Source organism: Sodiomyces alcalophilus (genome assembly GCF_042370955.1).
Source record: "Sodiomyces alcalophilus JCM 7366 unplaced genomic scaffold ACRALscaffold_8, whole genome shotgun sequence".
In the NCBI taxonomy this organism is placed as follows: Eukaryota; Fungi; Ascomycota; class Sordariomycetes; order Glomerellales; family Plectosphaerellaceae; genus Sodiomyces; species Sodiomyces alcalophilus.
Window position 1 is genome coordinate 172496 of NW_027263539.1, and position 26658 is coordinate 199153.

Below are 26658 nucleotides of genomic sequence, written 5' to 3' on the forward strand. Positions count from 1 at the left end.
CAAGATACAGAGGTAGTTGGTGGCTCAGTTTCGCTTTTACGAAGTAGGAGCCGCCTATACAACGTAAATTGGTATGTGATGTGCACTCCTTCAGGCGAGGGGAGCAACACGACATACCTACAACGTACGCAGTACATATTATACGTTGTACAATGTATCCACGAAGTACACGTGTAATTAGTGGAGGCTGTCCTAGACCCAAAGCCCGTTGGGCAAATCCACACATAGCATGGCGCGGTTTCCCACCCCGGGCGAAGGTTGTGCTCCAGAAACAAGCTCGATTGGAGACTGAAGTACCGGGTACGAGAAACGCAGTACAGATATGCAGTAGAAAGCAAGTATATTGTACTTCCCAGGGTATTGGCCACTTTCAACGTTTACGAATACATATGTACACCATTGCTTCTCCTATTCGGCACTGGCTTTTCGCGAACCTCTTCCACCTCCGATTTTATTTCTTACGAATTAGTAAGCAATCTCCAACTCGTGAGGTCACGTCACTAGATGCAATATATTCGTAGCATCCGCACCGCGACCTGTCTTCCCCCCACGACGTTCTCGTGCAGTGTAAAAGTATGTATGCGCTACCTAGGTGGGGTTTTCGGGACCAGTGGTGTTCGTGTATTTAATGTACTAATGTACCGTACGTTCGTGTGTACACTGTCACTGCGCCGTCGTCTCGATAGCGAGCATAGCACTGGTCACGATCATTATGCTCTCACACCACATGTATACACACACACTTTTCCCATTTCTATTAATCTCGAGTTGACTGTCACCATAGTCTACCTACGTTTCGCGTTGTTTTGTTGTGCCAGAGCAGACAAAGGTCCTCGAATAAGCAAACGAGCACAAGGCTGTACAGGTTATTCGTACATATTTAACTGCCTTTAGTCTTATTATATGTCTTGTGATTGGTTAAACTGGCTGCCCACCATATCCACAATCACATCAACACCACGGTCCGGTGCACATTTCATGTTTCTTCAGCCAATCCCAACTTTCACACAGGGTGTCATTTCCATCCTGGGGAGGCAACAAGGACGAGGCGGTCAGCTGATTCGTTCGACCCCAAGCAGGATTCCGGTTGGCTTCACTTCCAGGCCTGCATGGGGACGATCGTTGCGGTTGACGACCGGCCGGATTGCTGCCTACTTTTGCCCCGACGATACAACCGCCATCAATGCACACAACTCTTTCTGAGCCCAGGGCCCGGTCTCTAGCCATACCTACGCTAGAACGACATGGCGCTAGCGGTACAGTGATCCTTGAGCGCATTGCCTTCCTACACCTTTCCGTTCTCTTGTTTTCTTTCTCTTGATCCTATGCCCATCCCTTGTCCACCCCCTTTTTCCCTCACGGGCGGTGCTCCAACTAAATGGCGAGAAACGCTCCAGAGATGGGGTGCGCAGGTTAGGTCGTTTCAACCATGGGGCGCTCTGCAAAGTGCATTACTCATGGGGCCCCCTATTGAAAGACAAAGGCGAGGGAAAAGGAGGGGTTGATTTGGGCGAACCGAAGCGGCGACGGAGGCGGCAAACTTGAGACAAGATCGGAAAGGCATCCAGTTTTTTGTCTTCGACGGCGGCGGTCAAAGATTGGAAAAGCCCCCTTTCCATTCTTTTGCAGTCGGAATTCTCCCCACGTCCCATCCGTCGGGCAACCGCCAAAGCATCGGTCCGACATGACTTGACTCGGTGTCTACGGGCGGCTATCACTGTGTCCGTTTGCTTCTCCCTCTCAAGAGCGATCCTAGACCGCAAGCCTTTGTCTCGCCTGCCTCGTCCCAAGACCAGTCCAACTTGTTTGCTCGTCTCCCGCCTCATCAACCGAGGTTCATCACAGGGTTCGCTATTATTGGAATTTCATTCGCCGTGCAACTCGAGGGGCCTGTCCGAGCATGCTACGAAGTAGTGCAGAATTGAGAAGGTAATTAGCTCGGATGACCACGGAGTCTCATTGAGGGACCCTCTATTCCGCTTTCTCACTACAACTACGGAGTATCAGCACCGTTCCATCATCCATCGGTCGATTCGGATCCCCGCAACATGACATCAATGAGGGGCTGGCTGGGCACGTTACAGCATATACAACGTAGTAGGCAGATGGATGCCTGGTTTCTTTTCTTGCCTCTATACTTTATCCAGGGAGGGTTATTTTCGTCCTTTTTCACCTTTTTTGTTTCTGTTTTCTTGCTCACCCGTCATGTCGTCCCATGGATCTGCATGTCTCGTCTTATGCCCGTCATACTTAGGCTATGTTCCCCTCATATTCACGGTCTTGCAGTACACTAATGTCAATGAGGTCGAAAAGAGGGGCCCCGTCCAGGCCCTGCCAGGATCCTTACTGACGACCATCACGACAACAAACAAGAGGCAATTGGCCGACAGCAAAGCCTCGCTGGTTGGTCGATGTTTACTTCTCCGACAGTGCTGCAAGACCCAATGGAAATGGCTGGCTCGAGACTCCCTGCGCACGCTGGCCATACATAGGTCGGCTTACAGCGTCCAACATTCCCGTCGCCCTTGCCCACGAAACGCAAGCAAAAAGAAAAGCACACGAGAAAATCCTCCACATCAAAGGCCTCTAAAAACTTCACTTGCAAGTTGGGGGCCAGAAAGGTAAAAAGGTGGGAGATTTATTTCTTATTTTCTTGGCGTCCGTGGCCATTGTCCGGGAGGGAGCAGCATCCCTTTGCCCTCCCTTCAATCCCTCAACCACGTCGTTGTCCTCCCCGTCCGTATTGTATTGCTTGTGCTTCGACTGTCGGGAATCGTGATCCGCAATATACAGTAGGGGTAGTTTTGAGCCGGCGCTGGATTGCGGCCGGACAGCTGTGTTTGCCTGATCGAGGAGACTTGGGGTGTTGAGCAGGTTGGCTCATTCATTGCGGTTTCTCAGCCTTTGTACGAGTGAGCCCGAGTTGAAGTCTCGTGTACGAAGTATAGCTCATTACGTCCTCGTCACCGATGCCGTCGATGTTGAGTTGATTGTATCCCTGGGCTGCGTGGCACTCTTGCCTCGGTCGCGCGTAACCATCCTCGCATATATTATAGTGCCCTTCGTGATGGCGTTTTGGTACTGATTTTCGTTGGCGAAGGACTGGTCCTCCCCAGGTACATTGGGAGTGCCTGCCTTCAAGCGGGTGTTGCTCGAGAGGATGCAATTGCTGTACTGTGTGTCTGGCGTCTCATCGTCGAAGTGCAGCGTCGAGAAATGTCCGATGTCTGGCGACGATGGTGCTGGAGGCGTGGGTGGCTCTCGGGCAGGAAGGTTTGTTCCGTTCTGCTGTGACGATGGGTAATACGTGCCATTCCGATCCTCGTGGAATAAGCCGCCGATGAGCTTAGGCCCCCATCGTCAACTTGCTCACTGGTCCGATATGTCAAGTTGCCCACGATCCGTGGCGCTCCCCTGGGAACAACTGCGAACACCATCTTCTTAGGTTGTTCATGTGACCAAACTCGCTCGACTGTGCCAATGGAATTACCGCGTTCCTCTAGGTCGACAGGTCTTCGAAGTAATATATTGGTGAGGGATGAAAGATGATGCCATCACTCACCCGCAATATCTATCGTGCGGCAACGAAGTGCTGGGTCGCACTGCCTCTTGCTGGTAGAGGACCCGTGGCTGGGGAACACGACATGGATGGGTAGTTGGTTGATCATCTTTATCACGTCCCATGCGAGCTACAGCGGCTGGGTTTCAAATGGGTTGGTTGTTGTGCGTACCGTGAGCGAAGACACACGATCAGCTGGGCTTATGCGTCTCGATGGAAGAGAAACCGCGGGATCGACTGTAAAGAAAATGATGACCCGGTCGCTACCATGTCGAGAGTAGAGACACCAGCAACCATCTCCGGATCTACTGGCCAAACGATGCTTCCACTGAAGACTGGCGTCCGTTACTCTACTATGTTGACGGTAATCTCCGCCCGTCGCAAGTCATCTGGTCCGGAATTCAGATAGTAGTATAGATCCAGGTCGTTACCTCGACCCTCGGAAGGTCGTCAGAGGGAACTATCACTGCACACCATACCTCAATTCCTTACAAGTCACGTACATTGGATGGTGATTGCGCCTCGATATATTGTTCCTCTCCTATATGCCGCTAATATTCGATGATGACTGATAATGGATAACACTTTAGGTTGCTTGAAGTTTCGCCTTGGACTTTTTTTAAAAAAATAAATAGGTAATAAATAAAAACATATATGAATTTCTTGGATACGAATGAACGTTTCCCTGGTCGCGTCTACTTGATACCCAGCGAGTAAAAATGTTACTCTTTGGGCAGACGGCTTGGCATGATCCATAACAAGTTCTACATTGATTTCGAGGGGAAACAGGAAACGCTAGGACCACTTCGGGGTTGGCACCCAAACCCTCCTGCCCTCACTCTTTTCCCTCTCCCTTTTCCACGGCAACCGTCCCTCACCACGATCCGTCAGGCCACCGTCGTCCAGCAACCGCTCGGCTCCGAGTCCCCCACGAGACGTCCACCCCTCCCCATTCCGGTGTCCGAGACGCACTTCACTCGTTTTCTCCGTTCGTTCCTTGCGATTTGTTCCGCCGATATCAAGCATCTTCATCGTCAATCTGCACTCGCTCGCATCACGCCATCTCGCCATCTCGGACCGAATCATCATTCTGCCACGTCGACATTCTCGTTCAACCGTCTTTTCGTTTCTCGATACCCCAGTCACCGACTCCCTAGTGCTGCCGTCCTTCGTTCCTCGGACCTTGCCATTGTCTATCATATATTGAAACTCGCGCCTACGACACACATACCATACCTCCTCGGTCGACCGACGATAGTCATCCCTTCGTTCTTTGACACCGCTGGCCGACGCGCTCACCTTACGCCCAGCCAACAACTTTCTACGTACCGCGTCCCTCAGCAGCGTCAGGGACCACAGCCAAGGTCACATTTTCTCCGCCCTCACTTGCCCACCGACGGCCTAAACGACTCTGGCGGCGTACATGCTCTCGCCTGCCTATCTCACCCCCTAATACCACCTTCCGGTCCCGTTTCTTCACCGACGTCACACCTATTTATATTTATCTCTCCTTCGTCACGGCCTCCCCTCCCGGCCGACGGCCTCGTCGCCCACCATGTCCGGCTTTGGCGACTTCACCGACATTTGTCGTAACACACCATTGCCGCTATGTGCTTCGATCGGGCCCGCCGCTGCGGCGACGGGCGGGCGGCTCGGCATCGAACCCGACTGCTACGCCCGTAACATCGAACTGGCCAACACGATCATTTTCGAGGGAGGTGCTAGCGCCATGCACATCTTTGCGCTGGTCATGACCGTGATTATGATCCTCCACGTCAGGGGGAAGTTTACTGCCGTCGGTACGTCTACAGAAATATAAAATGGCAAGATGATGCGCGAATGGGGCGATAGGGTGCATGTAGCCCCTGTCCCCCAGTTCAGGGAAACTCGGAAAACGATGTGCTAACTTTGCCTTTACCTTGACAATGTATAGGTCGCAAGGAAATCCTCATGGTCTTCTACATCTACATGCTCCTCACTTTCGTGTCCCTCTGCGTCGATGCGGGCGTCATTCCCCCAGGATCTCCACCATGGCCCTACTTCGTGGCTGCGCAAAACGGGCTCGCGTCGGCGCTGGTGACGTGCCTGCTCATCAACGGGTTCGTGGGTTTCCAGCTGTACGAGGACGGGACGCCCGTCTCGGTGTGGATGCTGCGCATCATCTCGTTTCTCGCCTTTGCGCTGTCCTTCCTCGTCTCCCTCGCGACGTTTATGGGCTGGGCCGGCATGGGTCCCACCAACACGGTCGGCCTCTTCGTGGTCCTGTACCTCCTCAACGCCATCCAGCTGTTCATCTACATTGTGATGCAGGTTATCCTGGTGACGCGCACGCTGCACGACCGCTGGCCGCTCGGAGATATCACCTTTGGCGTCTTCTTCTTCGTGGTGGGCCAGGTTCTCATGTACGCCGTCAGTACCGAGATTTGCCAAGCGCTGAGCCACTACCTCGACGGCTTGTTCTTTGCCACGGTCTGCAACCTTTTGGGCATCATGATGGTATACAAGGTATGTCTGCTCCTGGCGCGTGGTTTCCTGTTGGATGGAAATTAATGATGCTTTTCTCCTTAGTACTGGGATTCGATCACCCGCGAAGACCTCGAGTTCTCTGTCGGAACAAGGATGAACAACTGGGAAATCAAGGATTTGCTACCAGAAGACGACCGCCGAACGACGGTGTATGCCGATGATCCCTATGGACACAGCAGCGGCTACGACCAAACGTACTCGCCTTCTCCCGCGCGCTACTCGACCAAATACTAGTTGCATGGTCTCACGGAGGAGAAGGTCAGTGGGCTCATGGTTTGATGGAGCTCATGGGACGTTGGGCCCTTTGGCGGAACGGATTTCTGGCATTTCCATAACGCACCTCCGTCTTTGCGCTCCTTTCGCCCTATTCAGCGGCTTGCAAACAAGCGGACGGGCAAACTCTCTGCATGGCTACGGCTCGGCGTTTTCTTTTTCATCCTTGTTCTTCACTCGTCTTCTTTTCATGATCTTCATCATGCCCGCGCATGGATTGGGTTATAGGTACGGCGATTTTTGGCTCGGGTTCACTTGGCAGAGAAACGAAAAGAGCTTACACGGGAAGGATCGAAAATCGAATCCTTGGATCCCTAAGCTCGTGGTGATGAACAAAAGACAAACACCGCGCAGTCGGCCATTGGGCGACTGTCGGCATGATGCATAATTGAGTGTATATAGCATTAATAGTATTGTTTCAAGAGACAAGAGTCTCTACTATGATACAAATACGTACTTGTGTAGCAGATCAGCCAGGCATGCTTTTGATTCATGGTTTTGATTCCGATAGTCTATCTTGATTGGATCGAACATTGACTCGACGGGCGTAAGAGAGCTGTATTTACAGATAGGAAATGGCTGACCGGGCGAATGGCTGCGAGTGTAGCTGTAGTGACATGAAATCACGTGACTCGGGATACCCGTTCCTGCTATAGGTTTAGTTCCTGCTATATTTTCTCTATAACCACCCGCCTCCCTTACGCGGCTAGTTTGTATACGAGCCGACTTTTTACTTCTCTATTATACTATAATTTCTCCTTAAGACTCACTATACCCATCAAATTTCATTAAGATATTTTCACTAACCAGCCCTCAACCAGCCAACTGCTTGGGTTACAAGGGCTGCGTTACGTGCGTTATACGAATAGACGGCCCTTCGCGTCTTGATTTCTGCAGCAGCTATCGTGTTTTGCCTTCCCTATCTTAACGGCAAGCAAGGTACGTACATATTTCTTAGTAAGCTTTCTATATTCGTCCCCGCTTTTCCCCTCGATCGCGTTTGGATTCAATACGCGTCACGGCCCTGTCCTGCATCCTACTTCGTAAACAAATCCCAGCGCAACCGTCAGTACTGGCAGCTAATGGTCGGCTATCCAGAGCAGTCGGTCGAAACCCTGGCGCAGGGGGTGCCCGCACCTCAATAGAGGACTACATCCAGCTCAATCCGAGCTCAATCGCCCGTCAACGTCACACACAAGTCGCGTGACTGCGCGTCCGATTCACCATGTCGCTGGATGGGGATGCCGCCATCCTCCCCGCGGCCTACTTGGATACCGTCCGCACCCTTCACGAGGACGAAGAACTAGAGCTCGAGGAAGCCCTCAGAGCCCAGACAGAGTCCATACGCAACTCGCTAAAGGACCTGCTTGCAAAGCGAGCTGAGGTGGAGGCGGCCCTCGACCGTGTCGACGCCGCCATTGCCAAGCGCCGGTCAGACCTGGAGCAAGCTGCCAGGGAATACTATATTCGGAAGCAGGGCATCGCCTCGAACAGCCCGTTGGTTCCGTTTGGGCACCAGCAGGCAAAGGGCCAACAACAGCAAGCACAGCCGCGCACCGCCCCCGATGCCGAATTAAGCACCGGTGTCCACGTCGTTAGCAGTACCGGGTTGTTTATCGGCGATGTCACGCGAATCCAAAGCGAGAATCCCATCGTGGAGATTTTGCTCGACCTGCCGGTCCTACGCCCTGTGACGGTACGCCGCGACTGGAACACCCACCCGCACAGACTCGCCACCATCTACGACCAGCGCCACACCAGCGGCACTGGTAAGCCCGTCCGCTGGGTGGCTGTCATGATCCAGGCCACGGGGGATATTCGCAAGGGCGACGACTGCTGCGGTCACTGCGCCAGGCATATGTGGCCTTTTGAAGACTGCATCATGCCCCCGGGGCATCCGTTCCGAAAGTGCGGAAACTGTGAGTGGGCGAAGCGGACCTGTATCCCGTCCGACGCCAAGCAGGCCGTCGGAGAAGATGACTCTGCTCTGGATCACAGCGGTGTTTCCACCAAGGAAGCCACGCCGGCGGTCGAGCCCATCACACGCGCCAACCTAACGGTACGCCACGACGGAAAGGTCTACACGCACCCGGAGTGCATGGAAGGGGTCCCCGTCGAGAAGATTGACCCGAACCACCCGTACTGGGATCCCGAGTGGGACCCGGACCTGCTATCGACCATCCGAGCCCAGACGATTGAATGGAAGATCAAGCTCGAGGAAGCCCGTCACAGCGCTTCCAGCGTCAAGTTCTCCAAGAACCGACAGGTCAACCGCGGCGAGACGATGCTCGAATTCTTGGAAAAAAGCACCTTCCACCCGTTCCAGCTGGTGGCCAAGAAGTACATGGACGCGAAGCGCCTCGCCGCCTTTGACACGCTCTTCCGCCTCGCCGAAACCATACGCACCCTGTCCACGAACGGCCTGGACGTGACGCCCGAAGAATGGCTCCGCCACCGGCTCCAGCAGATCATCACCGAGACCGAGGCAGCCGGCCTGCCGTTCGACTTGGCCAGGACCATAGCCACCTTTTACAACGACCCGCAGATGACGGCCTTCCGGGAAGAGAGGGGGATCAAGACCATCGGCCGTCCCGCCGGCTACAAGATGGCCGTGCCGCCGCGGCGGAAAAAGCGAAAGACGGACCACGATACCTCGGCGACGGGTTCGCCGGCGACGGGGGCGCACGACAGCGGCGGCTACAACACGGCCAGTTTCAGGGTGGACGGGTCGCCGAGTGTGAGGGCCCAGGGAGGACAACAACAGGCAGCAGCCGAGACGACAGCCGCGGGGGTGGAAGGCGGAGCGGGAGGAGCGGCGGGCGAGCTGGTGCGGAAGCGCAGGAAACACGCGGACTCGGAGCTGAGCTACGAAGGGTTCACCGACACGGACGCGCGCATCGGCGACCGCGTCACCAAGCACGACTTTGCGCTGCGGTCGGTCAAGTCGCGGGCGTACGCCACGACGGCCACGGTGACGCAGTACTGGCACTGGGTCGAGCAGGGGGGCGGGGAGGCCGGTTCGTCGGAGCGGGTGTTCCAGCACCAGGTGTTTCTGCCGTGCGAGCCGCCGCAGTGGGGGCTGTATTCGGCGCCGGTCAACTTTCACTTTGGCCTGCAGGACGTGGAGGAGATTGCGTGGGCGCCCGAGACGCTGAAGGTGATGGTTCGCTGTGTGGGGGGGAGAGGAGGGGGAGAGGCTGGTGGCGCACGCGGGGATATGATTGGGGATTTTGCGAGGGAGAGGACCAAGAGGAGGTTTTTGGTGTTTTGTCTGAAGAAGGGGCTTCGGGTGGTGAAGACGACTGCGTAGGTTTTTTTCCTTTCTTTTGTTTTGTTTTCCTTTTTTGAATGACTGCTTTGAGAAACTGACGAGAAAACAGGTACGAAATCGAGCAAGCCTGGGAGCAGATGAAGGTGCCCGTCCTGGGACCATTGGGGGAGCCCCAGGGACAGGGCCAGGGACAGGCCGAGACGACCGGTTGAGATGAATTCCAGGATACGTCTTGATGAGTACGTCGACCAAGGGACTTTGCTTTACATCTAATTTATTTCATCATCTCCTCTTCCGGAGTACATCTGGGCCTATCTATATACTTATATGAAGTCCGTCTTTGGCGACATTCATGGAGATACCCTATTTCCGGCGTCATGAAGTAGGGGCAAGGATAGGAGAATGGCTGGTGTATACTAGGTATCTATAGGGGCAAATCAACAGTAGCTAATGGCGCCAGATCACTCAGTACGCGGTTTGACGGGAGACGGTCGGTCAACCTCGATCACTTCTACGCACAGGTCCCATACGCCCCCTGACATCCCTCACCGCAGTGAGCGGCCGTCGACCCGCACCAGTTGGCCCACGAGCAACACGTCATGTCCAGCGGCTCAAACGCGCACGTCTGGTGGCCATGATTGGGCCCGCAGCGCCCATCCGTGGTAGGCGGGAACTGGGGAGGGCCACAGTCGGAGACGCTGCGGTACCAGTTCTCGGGGGGATCCTCGAGGCAAGTGCCGACGGTGACGGCGCGGAAGCCGTTCCGGACGAGGGACTCGAGCATGTGGTCGGTCAGGGAGTAGACGGCGTGGTAGACGGGGTCGTGCTCGATGTGGAGCCACGATTGGGTGGCAGGGTTGGCGCCCTCGACGTGGGCGTCCCAGATGGCTTTGCTCTGGGCGATTTCCTCGGGCGAGTTGCGGAGGTAGCCTTCTGTGTCGAGGTTGAAGTAGGTGATGTGGTAGCCCAGGGTGTCGAGGAGGGCTTCGCAGGTTGCGTTGCAGGCGGAGTAGGGGGGGCTTTGTCCATTGTCAGTTTTTTTGTCTTTTCCCTGTAACACGACAGGGGGTGAAGCGGGAGAGTCACGAACCGCATATACGTCGGGAAAAAGCCAAAGAGGTCGGCCATGGCTGTCTCGAGATAGTGCATCTGGTTCAGAAACTGGGACTCGCTGAGGTCGGTGAGCCGTTGGTGGGACCAGGTATGGCCCGCGATCTGGTGGCCTTCGTCGATCATGCGCTGGAAGAGAGGATTGTTGGCACGGCGTGGACTTGATGGGCCGGTCGCAAAAACTCGGCAAGATATGGCAAGGGAAGCAGGACAGAGAAGCGTACCTGGAGGAGGCTGGGCCATGGGTAGTCGGGGTCATTGACCATGCCCTTGCCCAGGTTGTTGCCCGTTATGAAGAAGGTGGCTTTGGCATCGTAGGCCTATAGCATCCCTGTCGTATAAGCATCAATGCGAACAGGGCTTGTGCAGGACAGGTTCTCGTGAGGGGGCATAGATTGTTAACTAACCGCAAGCTTGTCGAGCAGATCCTCGGTGTAGTCGAACGGGCCGTCGTCGAACGTCAGCGCAATGTCGCCCGGGCGGGTACACCGGTAGATGGGTTTCCCGTACGGCACGGAGCCGAGCTTGGGCCGGGCCACGTTCCTCGTGTCCGGGCCCTGGGGTCGCCGGTTGGCGTCACATGCCGGGCCATAGTTGATCTGGCAGGCCGGCGCGGAACAGTACAGGTACCCCTGGCCGCACCATCTGTTATGGGTTGTCCCTGATCAGCACGTTCAAGTTCCCTTTGGAACCAGATGGTTCGTCCGGGGGAGCAAAGGGGGCTGCCTCACCCTGCACTAGAACAGCAGTATCCCGGGTCGCAACTCTTGCCAAAGCCTGTGCCGCATCGGCTGTCCTGCCGGGATTGTAGTGATGAAACATGCGTGCTGTCGGGGTCTGTCAGGGAGGCGGGGGAGCCGTGAATGGGAGCAACGAAGGCGGCGGCGGTGGCCACGAGAGCCATACTACGCTTGAGACACATGATTTCGGACTGCCGGTATGGATGAGGTTTCCTCTACGTCAGAGTCGGGATCAGGAGTGTGTATAAAGTAACAGAAGGCCCTGACGGGCAGAGCAACTGGTTTTATTCATGTGAGGGCGGAAAGCGGCAGACGAATAGACGAGCAGGCCCCGTCAGATGACTCGGGTAAACGAAAAGGACGTACATTCGGGCATCAATCTGAGAGCAAATACGAGAAGCGGCATGCTATGCAGCGTATAGAGTGGACTGCAATGGTTGAGAATCGTGAGAATACAAGGACAGGGTTAGTAGACATGCCGGTGCATACATATTGTCTTGGTAGGCATCTCCAATGGCAACCTTCCCAGCACTGGATGGGGCAACGCTGGAGGGACGTACGCTGTACGTTGTAGGTGAGGGAGAAGATGAGCTGACAGTTGATTAAGCGAGAATCGCACAGCAGCCAATGACGAATTAGAAGGACGCTGGACGGACGACGTGCATGGAGGACCCGCCTTGGTCTCGATGATGACGTCCTGGCATGATGTGCCCTTGCTTAGGCTGGAGGAGCAGAGCAATACGGAAGAAAGGAGCACGTATCAGATGCGATGCAGGGATGGGGACACACGAGGGTGAGGATAGCTATAGGGTCGGAACGAGTTGGGCCCTTGGGTGAGCCGAGGTCCATTCGCAGGACGAGGTGGACGAGGGGGTTTACGTTGTGGACAGGATGTACGAGTTGGACAGGACGAGTTTGAGGTGCCTGTGCCTGGGACATGATTCTCGGAATCAACCAAAGGGGGTTGGCACCTCGTAGACGGGCTATTGTGTGTTCGCCGGGAATGTCAGGGGTGTTCTGAGTCGAGATGTTTCTCAGAAACCAGGATAAGAGGCACCGGCACCTTGGCAGAGAAGACTGATAGGCTACATGCAGATATCATATACGATTCTTATGAGATGAGTGTCCTAGAGGATGGCAGTTTACGAGTAGTAAGAATGCCCAAGCAAACCCACAAGGCTCACGACGAAAGGCTCCCATCTTCGTTTTTATGCGGCGATAGACTACTGATGCGTATCACGGAATCAATAGCGTGATATTCTGCAGGGGAAACTTGAAGACATGGGATTAACGTATTCCGTCGTCGATGCACGAGGCTCACGTCTATCCCTTTCGGCCCCTTCCCCCGATACGAACAGACGACAGGCCAATCCCGTTCTACCAGCCAATGGAATATCTCATGGACTGGCCTGACCGCCTTCGCGAGCTGTTTTGTCTGCTGCGTCTATGTTTACAGAATACGCGATGCAAGCACCCATGCCATGCATGCACTTGCAAGCTCGGGAAGCGAGAAAGGACGGCACATACAACCTTGGTTGCTCAGTCAACAAGACAGAACGCCCATATAGTCAGCCATATCGAGTACATGCCTCTTGATGAAGTGAAGTAGGGGTTGCAGGTTCAAGTACCCAGTTGAAAATAGATCCCGTGATTCATGTTGGGTGCATGTTGACGGCTGATCGTTGGGCCCCTGAGAGTCGGAATCTTGAGATCAGGAACCAGGAACCCCGAGGTCTGGAGCCCCTGAAGCCACCATGACAGTCTCTCAAGCCCTTGGTATTCTTCGGTTACACGATGTGGAAGTCGTGCTGGTTGAGACTCCTCGTCCAAGTCGTCGGAAGTTGAAGAAGGGATACCAACAGGACACGGCAGGTCAACTCGTACACAAACTCCATAGTCATAACTATATTATCTTTGCCATTCTGCTGTCCATCCAGGCATTGCATCTACAAGTAACATTATGGCACTAGATGTTACACAAAGAGCAACGCTATCGTAAAGACACCAAATAATGCACTGGCTCGTCTGCTTCGTGGCCTTGTTCGTTTAGTCCATGTCCTCTCCCCGACACCACCCAGCCCCTTGAATAAAGTCGTTGTAATCGTTTAGGAACCAAACGGCGTTGCCATGATGCGGGAGAACGGAGAAAAAGGGGAAGCAAACAATGTAGAAACGAAAAACGAAAACCCGAAAGCAAAAAGCCAAAGCAAGTCCTACCCCTTTTCTGAACTTTTGCTTCTCCATTACCCCCAAGCTCCCGCTAGATCCAACAAATACATCATGTCAAATAGTCATATAGATGAAAAGTAACTCAAGGAGAGAAACGAATACAAGTGTGGCATGTCATATCGCGGGACTGGGTGGTACTCGCATAGTCTTCGCAACGGAGGATCATGGCTCAGAGCGTGTTCCGGCCACCAACGCCATCGCCCTCCTCGCCGTCGAGTGCGACCACTTCGCGCGTCTTGCCCCATTTGAAATCATCCGAGTTGAAGAGGGAGTAGACCAAGATGACAATGTTGATGAATGGCGACGTGATGAGGTGGAAGAAGTAGCCGACAAAGTACTGCAATTTTTCGAACAGCGACCGCGGCAACCAGAAGCCAATGCAGAGCGAGTAGAACTGGAGAAGGGGGTTGTCAGTTGGTGCAAAGAAGAAGAAAGAAAAAAGAAAAGGGGGAATGGGTGCGGGAACTCACATATCGAAAGGCGAGAATGGAAATCAAAGTCATAAACGCAACATTGTCCTTCAGGTCCTCGCCGCGCCGCACGAGAATCATAATGAGCTGCGCCACCGCCGACAGGATAAACGGCGTAATGGCCCACGTAATGACGGTGATGACCGACTGGAGGCGCTCGACGGGGATGATGCCCGGGCGGAAAATCATGACAAACTCGTTGGAAATGGCGCCCAGCGCCCAGCGCTTGCGCTGCGACAGAAACACCCTCCACCCCTGCGGCACAGTGGTGTAGGCCTTGGCGCGCAGGGCCTGGGCCGTCTGCCGCTTGGGGAACAGGCTGAAGATGATGCTCGCGTGGATCGAGTCCTCCGAGTAGTTGCCCATGATGTGCAGCGTCATCAGGTCGTTGGGCTTGGGGCAGTAGCCGAACCGCTCGCGCAGCACCTCGTCGCCAAACGTCGACTTGTCCACCTTGATGAGCTGGCAGCAGCCGGGGAGGCAGTTGACCTTGCCCGTGATGCGCGACTGGAACATGCGCCGCAGGCCCTGCGTCTGCGAGTACTCGACCGACTGGTACAGCGACCAGAGCCCCCAGTTCTTGCCGTCGTAGTCGACGCAGACGTGGCCGCACACCCCGACCAGCTTGGGGTTCCGCCGCATCTCGCGCACCATCTCCCAGACGCAGTAGTCGTCAAAGACGGTGTCGGCGTCCATGCCCACCAGGTACTCGACGTACTCGAGCCCGCTCTGCATGAACACGTTGCCCATGTACTCGAACACGTCGTTGCTGAACATGGTCAGCATGTTGCTGGTCCGCATCTGGTAGTGGTACATGAACGACCGCGCGAAGCACAGGCTGTCCCGCTTGCCCTGGTTGTACTTTTTGCCCACAAAGAGGTACGGGAGGCCCTTGTAGAAGCCCGTCTGGACCTTGGTCGGCATGAACAGCCCGTCGCGCGCGCGGTAGCCGTTTTCAAAGTCGCGCGACGTGCCGGGCCCGAGGATGTCTTCCAGGAGGTACTGCTGCGTCGTCTTTTCCATCCCGGGCCCCTTGACGTTGCCGTCGACGATGATGAAGATGAGCCGCGGGTGGTCGTCGATGTTCTTTTGCGCGATGAGCGAGTCGAGCGACCGCGTGAGCTCCGTCAGCGTCTCGTTGTAGCAGGGCAGAAGCAGCACCATGCGCTCGGGGTGTTCTGGCTTGATCTCTTTCCGGAAGAGAAAGAAGCAGAAGACGCGGGTGACCAAAAAGTGGCCCATGATGCACAGGATCATGAGGAACTGCAAGATCGTGTTGGAGCTGAGCAGGATGATGAAGAGGACCCACGCCTCGTGGTACGTCACGGAAACCCAAATCAGGACGCCGTTGAGGATGCAGAGGCCGAGGAGGAGGGCCCATTTCTGGAGGCGAAGAAGCGACCTGGACACCTTTTTGAGCTCACTATCCGAGTCCCATCGCAGCTTGGCCTCCTCCATCTGGACCGAGGACGAGAAGGACGCGCTCGAATCGGCGCCCCGCGAAAGCCACGATGCATGGCCGGACCGCGGAGTTTGGATCCCGATGGGAAGATCCTCTGCGCGGAATCCAGGCGTTATAGACTGGATTCCTCGTCAGTGCCACTCGACAAACCCGGGGGACTTGTTGAAACAACACGTACCGATGCAGACGACTGGTGGCCACTGAGCCGATGGTCTGATTGACTTGGTCGATGCCGCTGCACTGAGGGGCGCGTGCTGCTGCTTTCGGCCACCTCAACGGGCACCGGTGGAGGTGGAGCGACTGGCGCCGGGGGTATCGCTGGACTGGAGCCACCCGCCATCTTCTCAAGGCGCGAATAGAGAAGAAATGGGAGGCGTAAGGGGTATCGAGGAAGAGGTCGGATATGAAAATATGCGATCAGCACTACGGCCAGAGGGTTGATGGCATGGCCCTTGGAACGAACGAGTGTGGTGTTGCCCCAAGAAAAAAAGCGACTGGTACCTGCTGAGCGGGAGGGGGGGAAGCAGGGAAGAAAGAAGGATGCGAAGGGGCCAGGTATTATTGCACCTGAGGACGTGAAGAGAGATGAACGAACGGTCACATCTGGCATAACGGCGGGGCCAGCTTCTGGTTTGGCAACGCGCCATGCGGTTTCCGGATCTCGCTATCGGACCCGGAAATGGATGAAGAAAGACGTCGCAACATGGACCGGGGGTGCATGGGTGGCTGTCGGTTGAGCTCAGGCCCATACGGGAGGAAACAAAGGATATTGGACGCCATGTCACCAGCTGGATGGTCGTCATGGTTAGGCGACTCCATGGGGCCGAGCCCACGGGCTTGCTGCTAGCATTTCTATTTTCGATACACCCTAGTCCTAGGTGTAAGCAGTGTACACTATGTGACCAAGGCTCCTTGTTGCCCTCAGGGGGGCCGGCTCCGTAAAGCAAAGGGCAACAGCAAGAAGCGGTTAGACGAGGCCCCGTCTTAGCTCGTGTCTTCTCTGGTATTGCCAAAAGCATCACTATCGTACTGGCGTTAGCTCTGGTATGGTCGAAGAGGGGGGGTCTAGTGAGATGTGGCGCCGTTGCCGGGGGTTGAGATCGAAGTCTGCCTGAGGTCGGGGAGGACAAGAGACGGCTCCACCCAAAAGAGACAGGAGACCGGGGAACCAGAACGCCGCACGGCGATCAAAGACAGGGGGGTTTCAAAGGTGGAGATGGAGGGGCCGGAGGCGTCCGATGTAGTGTGTTCCTACTTCATACTCTGGAGTTGGAGGGTGTCTGTGAAACGGCACAGAGAGGAAAGTAAGACAAGGAGCCAAGGCATCGACAAGTTGTCGAATTCGATTTACACGCCGCATGCCAAGCCTCTTGGAAATGTGACAGAGAAAAGGCGGATAGCATGTGTGGGCTCATCTGCCGGTGAAAGGTAGATCGCTGCACATGTGCGGAGACCGGGGCTCAAGGCGGACACGACATGAAGACTATTGGAGTGACGAGCTCCCGGGGCGTACAGAGCGAGAATAATGCGCGATGAGCCGACGGGCCCATTGGTGCGGTTGACGAGGACACGAACTTGGATGGCTGTAGTCTCGCTGTGCAAAAGACCGAGTCATGGTGTCCTCGAGTCTCGCAGGTTTGGAGGTCGCAAGGAACGAGACGAATATCGAGTGGCTCGTAGCCCCAAGACGGCGAACTGCGTGATGGACCAAGCTAACGGGATGGGGAAGTCGTCTTTTGTCGTCGTCGTCGTCGTCGTTCCACCGGTTCGTTCCATCGTCGTCCATCCTTTGTGGTGACCCGACCTCTCAGCTTGGTTCTCGCACGAACCGAAAGAAGAAAGACGCGCAGCATCCACTCGGCCTCTTTTGTCCTCTGGGGAGGAAGTTGAACCCCCGGGCACCTGTTCTGTCGTGCGTGCACCTAGTCGGGAAGGAGAATAAACCCGCCATCACTGACGTGTTCGTGTTGTCGGACAGAGTCGAGACGCGTCGAGTCGATGTCGTCTTGAAGAAAAAGCGGGACACCCTAGTCATTAAACGGGGAGCCGCGTCTCGTATGCTCCTATCCCGTTTAAGACAGCCCCACCCCGTCTTCTTGTACCTGAAGTACCCGAGGTACCAGAAACGGAAAGTGCCAAGCTCGGGTTTCAGGGGTTAATCCTTTCCTATACACCCCCCACATAGACCCCCTCCTTGAACAATGGTATGGTCCATCACTTAACCCTTTTCCCACGTCCTCCACGGATCGTCCTTTGTACACCCTGATCTACAAACGACCAGCCTTTCCCTTCCAAGCAGGCACATCAGTGTTAGTGGCTTGTGCATGAGTCGAGTCTTCGTGTATGCAGCCCCTCATGTCATGCCACCCACCTCCTTTCTACCCGTCAACGTGGCCCATCTAGGTACTTGCTCTTTGAACGTACAACGCATGTACTACCACGAAGTAATATCTGGTAGGCTGGTAGGGCCTGAGTCTCTACCTTCTAAGGAAGAGTAGCATTGCCGCTTGCGGTCGATGGGCCGAGTAAGCTGATGACGGTGTACAGTATGTTGGCGTGACGGAAGGGCCCGGGAGAGATTTCCTCCTCCCTAGACTATACGTACATATATATGTACAGACGTGAAAAGAAATAGAAGAAACAAAACGATCGTCGCGTTGATTCTCCGACGTCCGATGAGGCTGGCGACACAACCGCTGGGCGACCATCGACCACACGTCGTGCGACCTTGGTTCGCATCGACAACACGAGGGTTCTCAGCTCGCGTAATCCCGCACTTCTTTTCTCGTGTGCCTGTGAATCAAAAACCGGCGAAATTTTAGAACAAGTGGGGTGACCAGGCCAAGCTTTGCCGAGAGGCTGGGATGATGCAGGGGGCCCGCATGCCATCAAGCCAGACTCCATTTCTTTGTCTCACATATTTCTATTCAACGCTCTTCTTTATTCCCTTTTTATTCTTTCTTTGGGTCGCCACGAGGACCCACGAGGCTGGGCGCTTTGTGGCTTCGGCAAGAGGGGAGATCAGACATAACGCATTTGACCCACCACCCCGGCTCAACAGTGGGGGAAAGTCTGGGGGAAAAGGAAGACAACAAAGACTCAATGGACTTTGGAATGTATTTCGTTCATAGGGCGTGCAAGTGCCGAAGAGATTGGACATTCCACTGGACAAAGAAACTCGAGAGTCCATAGCATGCCCTGCGGCAATGCCAACGGGACAATAGAACTGCACCCACAATGATATCCACAAGGGAACGGCAACAAAGGCTCCAATGCCATGAAAGGGAAACTGGTGTTGGTGAGCGTAAAGTCCAACCAAGGGATTTCCTTCCGGCTGGCATATATCCATACCCCTGAATGACACTATGTTCAAGTACCTTGACTGAGAAGCCGTATGGTTTGGAAACGCAACAGATTGCCACAACACGAACAAGGTACGCAAAATCGCGTGTTTTCATTGAGGCAGAGAAGGAGTGCTCTGCGGACTTGTCCCAGCTATCCGTACATGTACATAATGCTCTGCAAAACAGCAGTAGAAAATGAATGTGGTGCATCCAGGGGAAGTACTCGACCAGTCTGGCCTCACGGTCGGACGAGCGGATGTGATGGCCAGATAGTCTGACAAAAGCAACATAAATCAAGACTTCCACCAGGTCAGTTCAATCTGAAAGTGAGCCGTATCATAGCCAGCATAGTGCAGTAGATCCCGGAGCCATCATCCCTTTCGTCATTGACTCTTGAAGATGGTGAATGTCGCCAAGTCACTGCCGACTCGCGGTACCAGAGTCAAGACTTAGTAGTGACAATTGCCGTAAAGGGGCTGGCACCCGGCGCCGCAATGCGCATCAGAGTTGCCGCTATACGATAACACAGCCACGGTCAGCTTGCAACCTTTCAATCGGAGAGTGGGGAGGAGTGAGTGGGCGAGAGAGTGTGTGAGAGTGAGAGAGAGAGAGCCGAAAGACGGCCCCTAATAAGGACATGGAGTCTTACCAGTAGCCGTATTTGGAACAGCACTTCTTGTCGCCGTACTTCGAGCACGATGCCTTATACTCCTCGCCGCAGAGGCCATTCGTCGTGTCGCTGATGCCCTTGGAGTCCTTGGACTGCTCCTTGCAGGACCCGTACTTGTCGTTGCATCCCGTCCCGCAGTAACGATCATCGGAACCGCTGTGGTAGGGGAAGGACAGAAAGGTTAGCCAGTTGGTTATAAAGCCGACGAAATGGACCATGAGGGAAAGCTTACCAGTAGCCGTAGAAGGAACAGCAATCTCCAAAGGCGGAGCCCTTGCAGGTGTAGCCTTTATGACCGCCGCAAGTCTGGTCTCGCGAGACATTATAACCGTTGTCCTTGTGCTCATCGTCCTTTTTGTGCTCCTCGTCCTTCTTATAGTCGTCATCCTTCTTCTGCTCCTCGTCCTTCTTCTGCTCCTCGTCCTTCTTGTAGTCGTCATCCTTCTTATAGTCATCGTCCTTCTTATAGTCGTCATCCTTCTTATATTCGTCGTCCTTCTTCTGCTCCTCGTCCTTCTTATATTCGTCGTCCTTCTTATGCTCATCGTCTTTCTTGTATTCGTTGTACTTCTTCTCATCGTCCTTCTTCTCGTCGTCCTTCTTCTCATCGTCCTTCTTCTCGTCATCCTTCTTCTCATCGTCCTTCTTCTCATCGTCCTTCTTCTCATCGTCCTTCTTCTCATCGTCCTTCTTCTCATCGTCCTTCTTCTCATCGTCCTTCTTCTCATCGTCCTTCTTCTCATCGTCCTTCTTCTCATCGTCCTTCTTCTCATCGTCCTTCTTCTCATCGTCCTTCTTCTCATCGTCCTTCTTCTCATCGTCCTTCTTCTCATCGTCCTTCTTCTCATCGTCCTTCTTCTCATCGTCCTTCTTCTCATCGTCCTTCTTCTCATCGTCCTTCTTGTACTCATCATCCTTCTTGTGATTGTTGTCCGGGGTGTATTTGGGGCCTGGGCATGCTGACTTGGTTCCGTGTGCGGCGGTGGTCGTCGTTGTGGGGCGGCCGTACCCGTCATCTCCGCCGGCGTGGCGATACCAGTTCTCCCTCTTGTCGCCGAGACACTCGCCTACAGTGACGAGACGGTATCCATGCTCGCGAGCTTTCTCGACCATGTACTTGGTCAGGTCTTTCACGGTTTGATGGTGGACGTCGTGGGCCAGGACAATGTGACCGCCCTGGTCGTCCGAATACTTCGAGATGCCGTCCATGAACCGGTCCTTGGCCTTCTGGAGCAGATCTGGGGTGTTATTCTCGTAGTCCTTGGTGTCGACGCTGATATCGATGAGGTGATAGCCCAGGGACTTCAACATATCCTCACAGCCGGACGCAGCCGAGCACTCCAGGAAAGGGGCTCGGAAGTAGGTAGGAACCCACCCGAAGACGTTGCGGAACGCCATCTCGTTGTAGATGACCTCGCTGCGCTGGATCTTTTTGTCGACTTTGTCGAGGTTGCGATGCGTCCAGCTATGGCTAGCGATTTGATGGCCACGGTCATGCATCCGGCGCAGCACCTTCGGCCACTCGCTATCCTTCTCGTCGACATGTGCCCTGTTCTTTCGGCTGCCCTGGACGAAGAAGGTGGCTTTGACATCCAGTTTGTCGAGGACATCCAGAAGCTCGGAAGTATAGCTGTCAGGCCCATCGTCGTAGGTCAGAGCGATGGTCTTGGGCTCGGTACAACGGCCAATTTTCTTGCCTTTAGACATGTTAGCGTCATGATCAGTTTGGCTGGCGAGAAAGAAGAAAAAAAAAGGGGCTACTCACCATAGGGAACGTGTCCAATATGGTCCCGCGAAACGTCCTCGGTGCTGTACCCATAAGGTCCTTTTCTGTGTTTTGGTCAAACAGGTCAGCCAACCCAATGCCTCATGAATGCACTTCTCAAGCCGGGGGAAGTCCTGGTTGGGATGTATGAAGCATTGAAGTCAGACCAAGAGAAAACAGGGAATCTTACACAGTATCACAAGAGTCACTATACTCGAGCCGGCAGGAAGAACCGCCGCAATGGGCAGAAGACTTGCCGCACCAATTAGCCTCGGAGCAGCACGTACCCGATGGGCAATGCCCGATCCCGGGGCCGCAGTCGCCACGTTTCCCAAGGGGAATGTCGATGGTGGCGGCAAGCGCGGTGCTGCCCAGGAGCAGAATGGGGAGAACGCGGCGCATGTCGGAGGAGTTTCAAATCTCCAGGGAGGGTGAGAGCCGCGGTAGAGCGAACCGTGCGAGAAGCGTTGCGAGATGGTGAGATGAGCGTGAAGACCGAGGATGCGGACGAAAAATGAAGAGGTAGCGCGGTGGTCAGGCACAACGAACAAAACTACCACTTGAGAGTCGTCAGTTACTTATACGCCGAGGGCAACCACAAGTCGGACGGTGAAGCAACGGACAACGAACAAATATTGTTCAAATGCGGAGAGATGGGGAGAGGTAAACTGTACCAGCGTGTCTGCTGATACGAGCTGTCGCCCTACCCACTACGCCTTCTCTGACGGCCAAGTTTTTGTCTCTGTTGTTCGTTGCTCAGAATTCGGGATGGATATCGGGTGGCAGAGAAGTCGCGAGTTTCTCGACTCGAGCGTTCAGGGGCAGACGGGGAAAAGGAGATGACTGAGAGAACTCGAACTCATGTACAGTAGCTGATATAGATGATATAGCTAATATTCTCAGTAGCTGATATATATATATATCTGATGGACTCGGTAACTGATATAACTGGCCTACTCAGTAGCTGATATCACTGATGGTAAGGTGGGAGTTTGAAGTCTTGACCGCGTGCGGCGATGGTCCTGGACTCCCGGCCCATCCAACAACCTATGGGCAAGCCACACCAACAGCTGCATGACCTGATGAGTGGGACAACTTCTCTCCTGGAAACATCACCTCACGACTGGTTGGTCCACAGATATCGTGGTGTTTAGTGATTCACCACGTCAGCCAAGCTAGACGGACTAGGAAAGAAGAGAGCAAAGACAATGATACATTCCGTGATACTAGTCTTCCGAGTGTCGCCTCACCCTATGTGAAGACACTGAATGCCACCCTCTCCTCTTTTTTCTTTTTTGTTTTTATCTTTTGAAGAATAGGGGGATAAAAAAAGAAAAAGGGGGGGGTGCAGATGGCGTGAGGAAGCTTCAGAATTCGACCTATGTAGTCACTGGCTTACTTTCATTTCCAACGGCGTCGATCTTAGGCGCTTGAACGAAGAAACAGATCGGGGCCTGGATTCACGTTGTCTTGAGTAGTTTTTACTTCATTGTAGCTCAAGTCTCAAGGTCGCCGTCTAATCTGTCCAGTATCTATCCGTATCAAGTCCTTGGCCCGGCAACCCGTTCCTGTAGCTCGGGGAGAGTTGTGTCTTCCAAACGAGTAGTTGGCGGCTGCTTGAGTTGTTGAAGAAAAGCACTTCTGTTTCCTGTGCAACTGGCACCTACGTTGTAAAAGATCGACGCCTGGTCGAAGTGAGGACCGATCGTAAAAGATCGACGCCTGGTCGAAGTGAGGACCGATGGTATGGAATTCGCAGCAGTACTTCGTAGTGTAGGGTCGGGAATCGGGATACAACCAACCCGCTGTGAATAGCGTCAGTGAAATGTGTGCTCCGTTTGAAGTTCTTCTCGTCCCATTTTACCCCATTCCCCCCTCCTGCCCTGCCCAGCGTACAACGTACTCCAAGGAAAGGAGCTAAGTTCCGAAGTGACGGATTACAGTTGAGACGATATGACGACAAAGATCCAGAACGTAGTGGGTAACATGGCTTGGTACTGGATCTTCCCGGCAACGGGTCCCATAGCCCCGCCCTACCGCTTACCCATGGGCCGTCTAAAAAAACTGGGTCTGTACATTGTACGTTGTACATATGTACTGTCAAGGTCAAGATCATCGTCAGAGGTACTTCGTAGGGCGCCCAGCGCTGGACTCGAGATCCCATGTCTAATACAACGTCTGCGTTGAAATCGGAATGACTTGTGTGACATGGAAAATCTGTGTATGTGAATCCAGCTCAAGTGACCAGTGGGCAGACCTCCTCCTCGTATCGTATTGCGCAGATGCCAGGACTTGGGGTCACACGACAGGTTCTTGTCATGGACGTTAGAAGACTAACCCCTGACAATCATCACGTCTGGGATAGGACGAGATAATAGGTTAAATAAACGCTTACTTATTCCACAGACTCGGTCGCTTTAAACCGCATTTGAGGCTCTTAGTACCCGAGACAACGATCGACCAACTGTGAGCGGTTGAAGCGAGAGAAATCCGTCCCGCACTAGCGTACAGAATGAAACGGCACCGAACGGCCGAGATGCGCCGCTGATCACCTCGTCTTCAGCCCAGCCACGCCGCCAGACGATATGAGCGTTCTCGTCCGTGGTCTGACACCAGGTGCCGTTTATCTGGACCATGGGAAGTCCCGACATGGTAACTAGTAATATGGGATAGAATCTTTTCTGCTTGGTGGAACCGCTAGCTGTAGGCTGCCGAATTGCTGGCTCCGACAACTCGTATTTCGGTGCTGACACTTTCCGGGCGGCCTTCTAGTGGCTGTGGTTTCTCGCCGTAGCTAACTGTCGGATCAAAACTGCTTATGTACATACGGCTGCCCGCGTCGCTGATCGGATGCCTCCAATAAAAATGACGTATTCCAGCGTCGGTTGATGCAGTGTACACTACATGACCGGAGTAATTTATGAGCATGAATGGTTTACGGATTTCCCTCGAGACTCGAGAGGGAGCATATGTGCTTACTCCGTTGTCTGTGCCACAGCTCCTGGAAATTCACTTTTCTGTACGTTGTATGGCCCCACTTACGGCCCTAACCCGGGGCGGGCCCGTTCTGCAGGGATTAGCCCTGTTGGACCTAATCCGTCCCAGGCCACCGGTCGGGTGGGCCTTGGTTCAGACGCCAGATGTACAACGTAGGTATGTACAACGTACATTGTACATTGTACAAACGTATGTACTTGGTAGTGTACAACGTAAATGCTGATACGTACCAGCGAACGGAGAACTACGCTGTATGCCCTGACAGATCATGGTGGACGAAAATAAGTTAGTATATAAGGCAACTATTAGATCACCACTATTTCGTAGCATTAAGATGTAAAGCATGAAGTAATAAGTAACTGGGGGAGAGAGAAAGGGAGAGAGGGAGACGGAAACAATACATAGAGGGGGTCAAATAAAGTCCAAGGGGGTTCAAGACCGTTTGAGGAAACGGCCCCACGTGAAAAAGTGGGTGCTAAAAATAAGCTTACAATGGGGTATGGCCAAGGTACATACATGCAGTACCAGAGGTACTTCGAGCCACATGGCTTAAGAGCATTCATTCCTATAGCCAAACTTCATCCATGCCATCGCGGTCCAGTATCCAACATCATCCATCCCATGCAGCAACTTCATTCGCTCAACACCTTACTCCCGGCGGTCCCTTGATAATCTCAGCTATTCTAGTTCCTCTCAAGTCTCCGCGCCTTTATTACCGGTTCTCTTATCTTACCCTTGTCAATCTGAATTGTGCCTAGCTAGGCCGGCCTGGTCACTGAGGCCGCTGCGATGGTCCCTCTGCCTCTTGCCCTAGGAAAATGCCGATGGCCGTACACTACATTCTCACACCAGGTTCTCCATTGCATCCTTGTTTCTTGCTTTCCCGAACAGGAAAAATCGAGAGATGGCTGGCGACCTAAGCCGCAGACCTCACTCCACCCTCATCCGGCCATTTCTTTGACGATCAGTTATCATCAGCTCCTCTCGATCCCGAGTCGGCTTGGGACACAACGCCGAGACCTGTCTATGATGGACTTGTCTATGACATCTACACGCATCGCAACACCAGGACCACATTTGGCCTTTCTTCTCTCGGAGGTAGCACCGTCCTCATCCCAAGGCTCCTCGTTGTCGGCGGGGAACGGGATCCGGACATTCACGGCATAGTCCGCATGGGTCAGCATACGAACTATGATGTATGCGACATGAAGTCCTGAAGCTAGGTCTCGCTAAGAACAAGGTTCGGCTGCATACCCAGCATGCCTTTTCAAACGGCGACTGGCGACGCGAGGCAAAGCTCCCATGCGAGTCAAAGCCCCAGCACGAACACACCGAGTACGAACGCAGCTTTGTAGTCCATCCTTTCTCGATTTGATCGACTCCGATGCACGAGTAGAAGTACTCATGGCACAGAACTATTTTCCACCTGCAGATCGTTTCTTGGCTTCTACACCCCACGCCCCTTGTTGATCTTCTCTCAACGAGCCCACGCGAGGCTTCAGCTGGCCTCTTCCCGAGACCATGTCTCGAAAGGATGAACTCATATCCCGTCAAGCTCTTCGATGGAGAGAGCCGACGAACCGGTTCTGGCGCAGGCTTGATCGCGTAAAACATCCGTGTAACACAAGTTGCCCTGCCAGCCAGCCTGCCCTCCCTTCTCGCTCAGATAGGACTGGCATCAGGGGAGCTATGTCTCTGGGAACCTGAACGATGCTGGAGTCTTGCGATAGGTAGGACTGGCCCTGGCTGTAATACCACACCAGTCGGCCACTTTTGCTCCCCACACCCACCTCCGCCTGGCCCTCGCATGGATAGGGAGTAGCCGTCTAGCAAGGAGTGGTGTGCCGGCCTGCCTGGAATGGTCCATATACGCTAGGTCTTCCTCCAGTCGTTCGCCTAAATCGGGTTCCCAAACGTTTTCGTCTACTCACACACTCACACGCACGGGTATACATACTCCTTGTGCCTGACATCTTGGAGGGCAAAGTTTCTCGCGGCCCGTGGTGGCACCACATCACCAGTCCCAGTTTGAGCCAGCCTGTCGGAATGCCCCATGGCCATCTGTAGATCGTCTCAGACGTCAACAGGGCAGACCCAGTTAGCCCATTACATTGATGCCTTTTCCTAATTTTGCCGGAAAGAAAAGCTCTCGCTGGAGCTTGAAAGGGGCGACATGAAGCTGACGTCTTGCTGAATCGACTGCATCGAGCTAGCTTGCACTCCGCTTTCATACTCCTTTCGT

At 54.1% G+C, this 26658-nt stretch overlaps 11 protein-coding genes across 11 annotated transcripts; 5 read left to right on the forward strand and 6 right to left on the reverse strand.

The window, feature by feature from the left end:
* The first annotated feature begins 868 nt into the window (after positions 1–868).
* Positions 869–1355, forward strand: ACRALDRAFT_1065499 (uncharacterized protein). The gene has a single exon (XM_071017169.1). It carries the CDS (start codon positions 904–906, stop codon positions 1201–1203), a length of 300 nt encoding a protein of 99 aa, XP_070871375.1. The 5' UTR covers positions 869–903; the 3' UTR covers positions 1204–1355.
* ACRALDRAFT_1065500 (uncharacterized protein) lies at positions 1354–2147 on the reverse strand. The gene has a single exon (XM_071017170.1). It carries the CDS (start codon positions 1684–1686, stop codon positions 1468–1470), a length of 219 nt encoding a protein of 72 aa, XP_070871376.1. The 5' UTR covers positions 1687–2147; the 3' UTR covers positions 1354–1467.
* On the reverse strand, positions 2130–4064 carry ACRALDRAFT_1094887 (uncharacterized protein; the record flags this gene model as incomplete). The annotated part of the gene is made up of 17 exons (XM_071019743.1): positions 2130–2221; positions 2277–2290; positions 2352–2469; positions 2513–2524; positions 2561–2569; positions 2600–2879; positions 2911–3020; positions 3083–3260; positions 3296–3372; positions 3399–3467; positions 3510–3571; positions 3604–3698; positions 3749–3796; positions 3847–3887; positions 3923–3948; positions 3997–4019; positions 4052–4064. The coding sequence occupies 17 exons, from the start codon at positions 4062–4064 to the stop codon at positions 2197–2199; spliced, it is 1200 nt and encodes a 399-aa protein (XP_070871377.1). The 3' UTR covers positions 2130–2196.
* Positions 4065–4213: 149 nt separating this feature from the next.
* Positions 4214–4964, forward strand: ACRALDRAFT_212786 (uncharacterized protein; the record flags this gene model as incomplete). The annotated part of the gene is given in 3 exon segments (XM_071023947.1): positions 4214–4272; positions 4297–4904; positions 4924–4964. 3 exon segments carry the CDS (start codon positions 4214–4216, stop codon positions 4962–4964), a joined length of 708 nt encoding a protein of 235 aa, XP_070871378.1.
* On the forward strand, positions 4421–7118 carry ACRALDRAFT_1065501 (uncharacterized protein). Its single transcript, XM_071017171.1, has 3 exons — positions 4421–5358; positions 5493–6064; positions 6128–7118. The coding sequence occupies exons 1-3, from the start codon at positions 5115–5117 to the stop codon at positions 6317–6319; spliced, it is 1008 nt and encodes a 335-aa protein (XP_070871379.1). The 5' UTR covers positions 4421–5114; the 3' UTR covers positions 6320–7118.
* On the reverse strand, positions 6610–6892 carry ACRALDRAFT_212788 (uncharacterized protein; the record flags this gene model as incomplete). The annotated part of the gene is made up of 3 exons (XM_071023948.1): positions 6610–6672; positions 6704–6727; positions 6806–6892. The coding sequence occupies 3 exons, from the start codon at positions 6890–6892 to the stop codon at positions 6610–6612; spliced, it is 174 nt and encodes a 57-aa protein (XP_070871380.1).
* A 465-nt stretch (positions 7119–7583) lies between the features above and the next one.
* On the forward strand, positions 7584–9841 carry ACRALDRAFT_1072316 (uncharacterized protein; the record flags this gene model as incomplete). Its single annotated transcript, XM_071017964.1, has 2 exons — positions 7584–9664; positions 9739–9841. 2 exons carry the CDS (start codon positions 7584–7586, stop codon positions 9839–9841), a joined length of 2184 nt encoding a protein of 727 aa, XP_070871381.1.
* Positions 9842–10004: 163 nt separating this feature from the next.
* On the reverse strand, positions 10005–11864 carry ACRALDRAFT_1094891 (carbohydrate esterase family 4 protein; the record flags this gene model as incomplete). Its single annotated transcript, XM_071019744.1, has 8 exons — positions 11471–11864; positions 11147–11384; positions 11096–11116; positions 10968–11059; positions 10720–10872; positions 10179–10648; positions 10095–10140; positions 10005–10053 (listed from the first exon to the last, which is right to left on the reverse strand). Exons 1-8 carry the CDS (start codon positions 11659–11661, stop codon positions 10005–10007), a joined length of 1260 nt encoding a protein of 419 aa, XP_070871382.1. The 5' UTR covers positions 11662–11864.
* A 921-nt stretch (positions 11865–12785) lies between these two features.
* Positions 12786–13075, forward strand: ACRALDRAFT_212792 (uncharacterized protein; the record flags this gene model as incomplete). Its single annotated transcript, XM_071023949.1, has 2 exons — positions 12786–12912; positions 12978–13075. 2 exons carry the CDS (start codon positions 12786–12788, stop codon positions 13073–13075), a joined length of 225 nt encoding a protein of 74 aa, XP_070871383.1.
* An 802-nt stretch (positions 13076–13877) lies between these two features.
* ACRALDRAFT_1052205 (glycosyltransferase family 2 protein) lies at positions 13878–15760 on the reverse strand (the record flags this gene model as incomplete). Its single annotated transcript, XM_071015721.1, has 2 exons — positions 14179–15760; positions 13878–14102 (listed from the first exon to the last, which is right to left on the reverse strand). The coding sequence occupies exons 1-2, from the start codon at positions 15634–15636 to the stop codon at positions 13878–13880; spliced, it is 1683 nt and encodes a 560-aa protein (XP_070871384.1). The 5' UTR covers positions 15637–15760.
* Positions 15761–19058: 3298 nt separating this feature from the next.
* Positions 19059–21821, reverse strand: ACRALDRAFT_2054994 (carbohydrate esterase family 4 protein; the record flags this gene model as incomplete). The annotated part of the gene is made up of 5 exons (XM_071021728.1): positions 19059–19497; positions 19634–19810; positions 19887–21351; positions 21420–21484; positions 21610–21821. 5 exons carry the CDS (start codon positions 21819–21821, stop codon positions 19434–19436), a joined length of 1983 nt encoding a protein of 660 aa, XP_070871385.1. The 3' UTR covers positions 19059–19433.
* Between the last annotated feature and the right edge of the window lie 4837 nt (positions 21822–26658).

Coding starts and splice junctions, on each gene's coding strand:
- ACRALDRAFT_1065500 (XM_071017170.1), bottom strand. CDS start 1,686: ATGTCGGACCGATGCTTTGGCGGTTGCCCGACGGATGGGACGTGGGGA.
- ACRALDRAFT_1065499 (XM_071017169.1), top strand. CDS start 904: ATGTCTTGTGATTGGTTAAACTGGCTGCCCACCATATCCACAATCACA.
- ACRALDRAFT_1065501 (XM_071017171.1), top strand. CDS start 5,115: ATGTCCGGCTTTGGCGACTTCACCGACATTTGTCGTAACACACCATTG. Junction 5,359..5,492: donor GGGGAAGTTTACTGCCGTCG/GTACGTCTACAG, acceptor GACAATGTATAG/GTCGCAAGGAAATCCTCATG. Junction 6,065..6,127: donor GCATCATGATGGTATACAAG/GTATGTCTGCTC, acceptor TTTTCTCCTTAG/TACTGGGATTCGATCACCCG.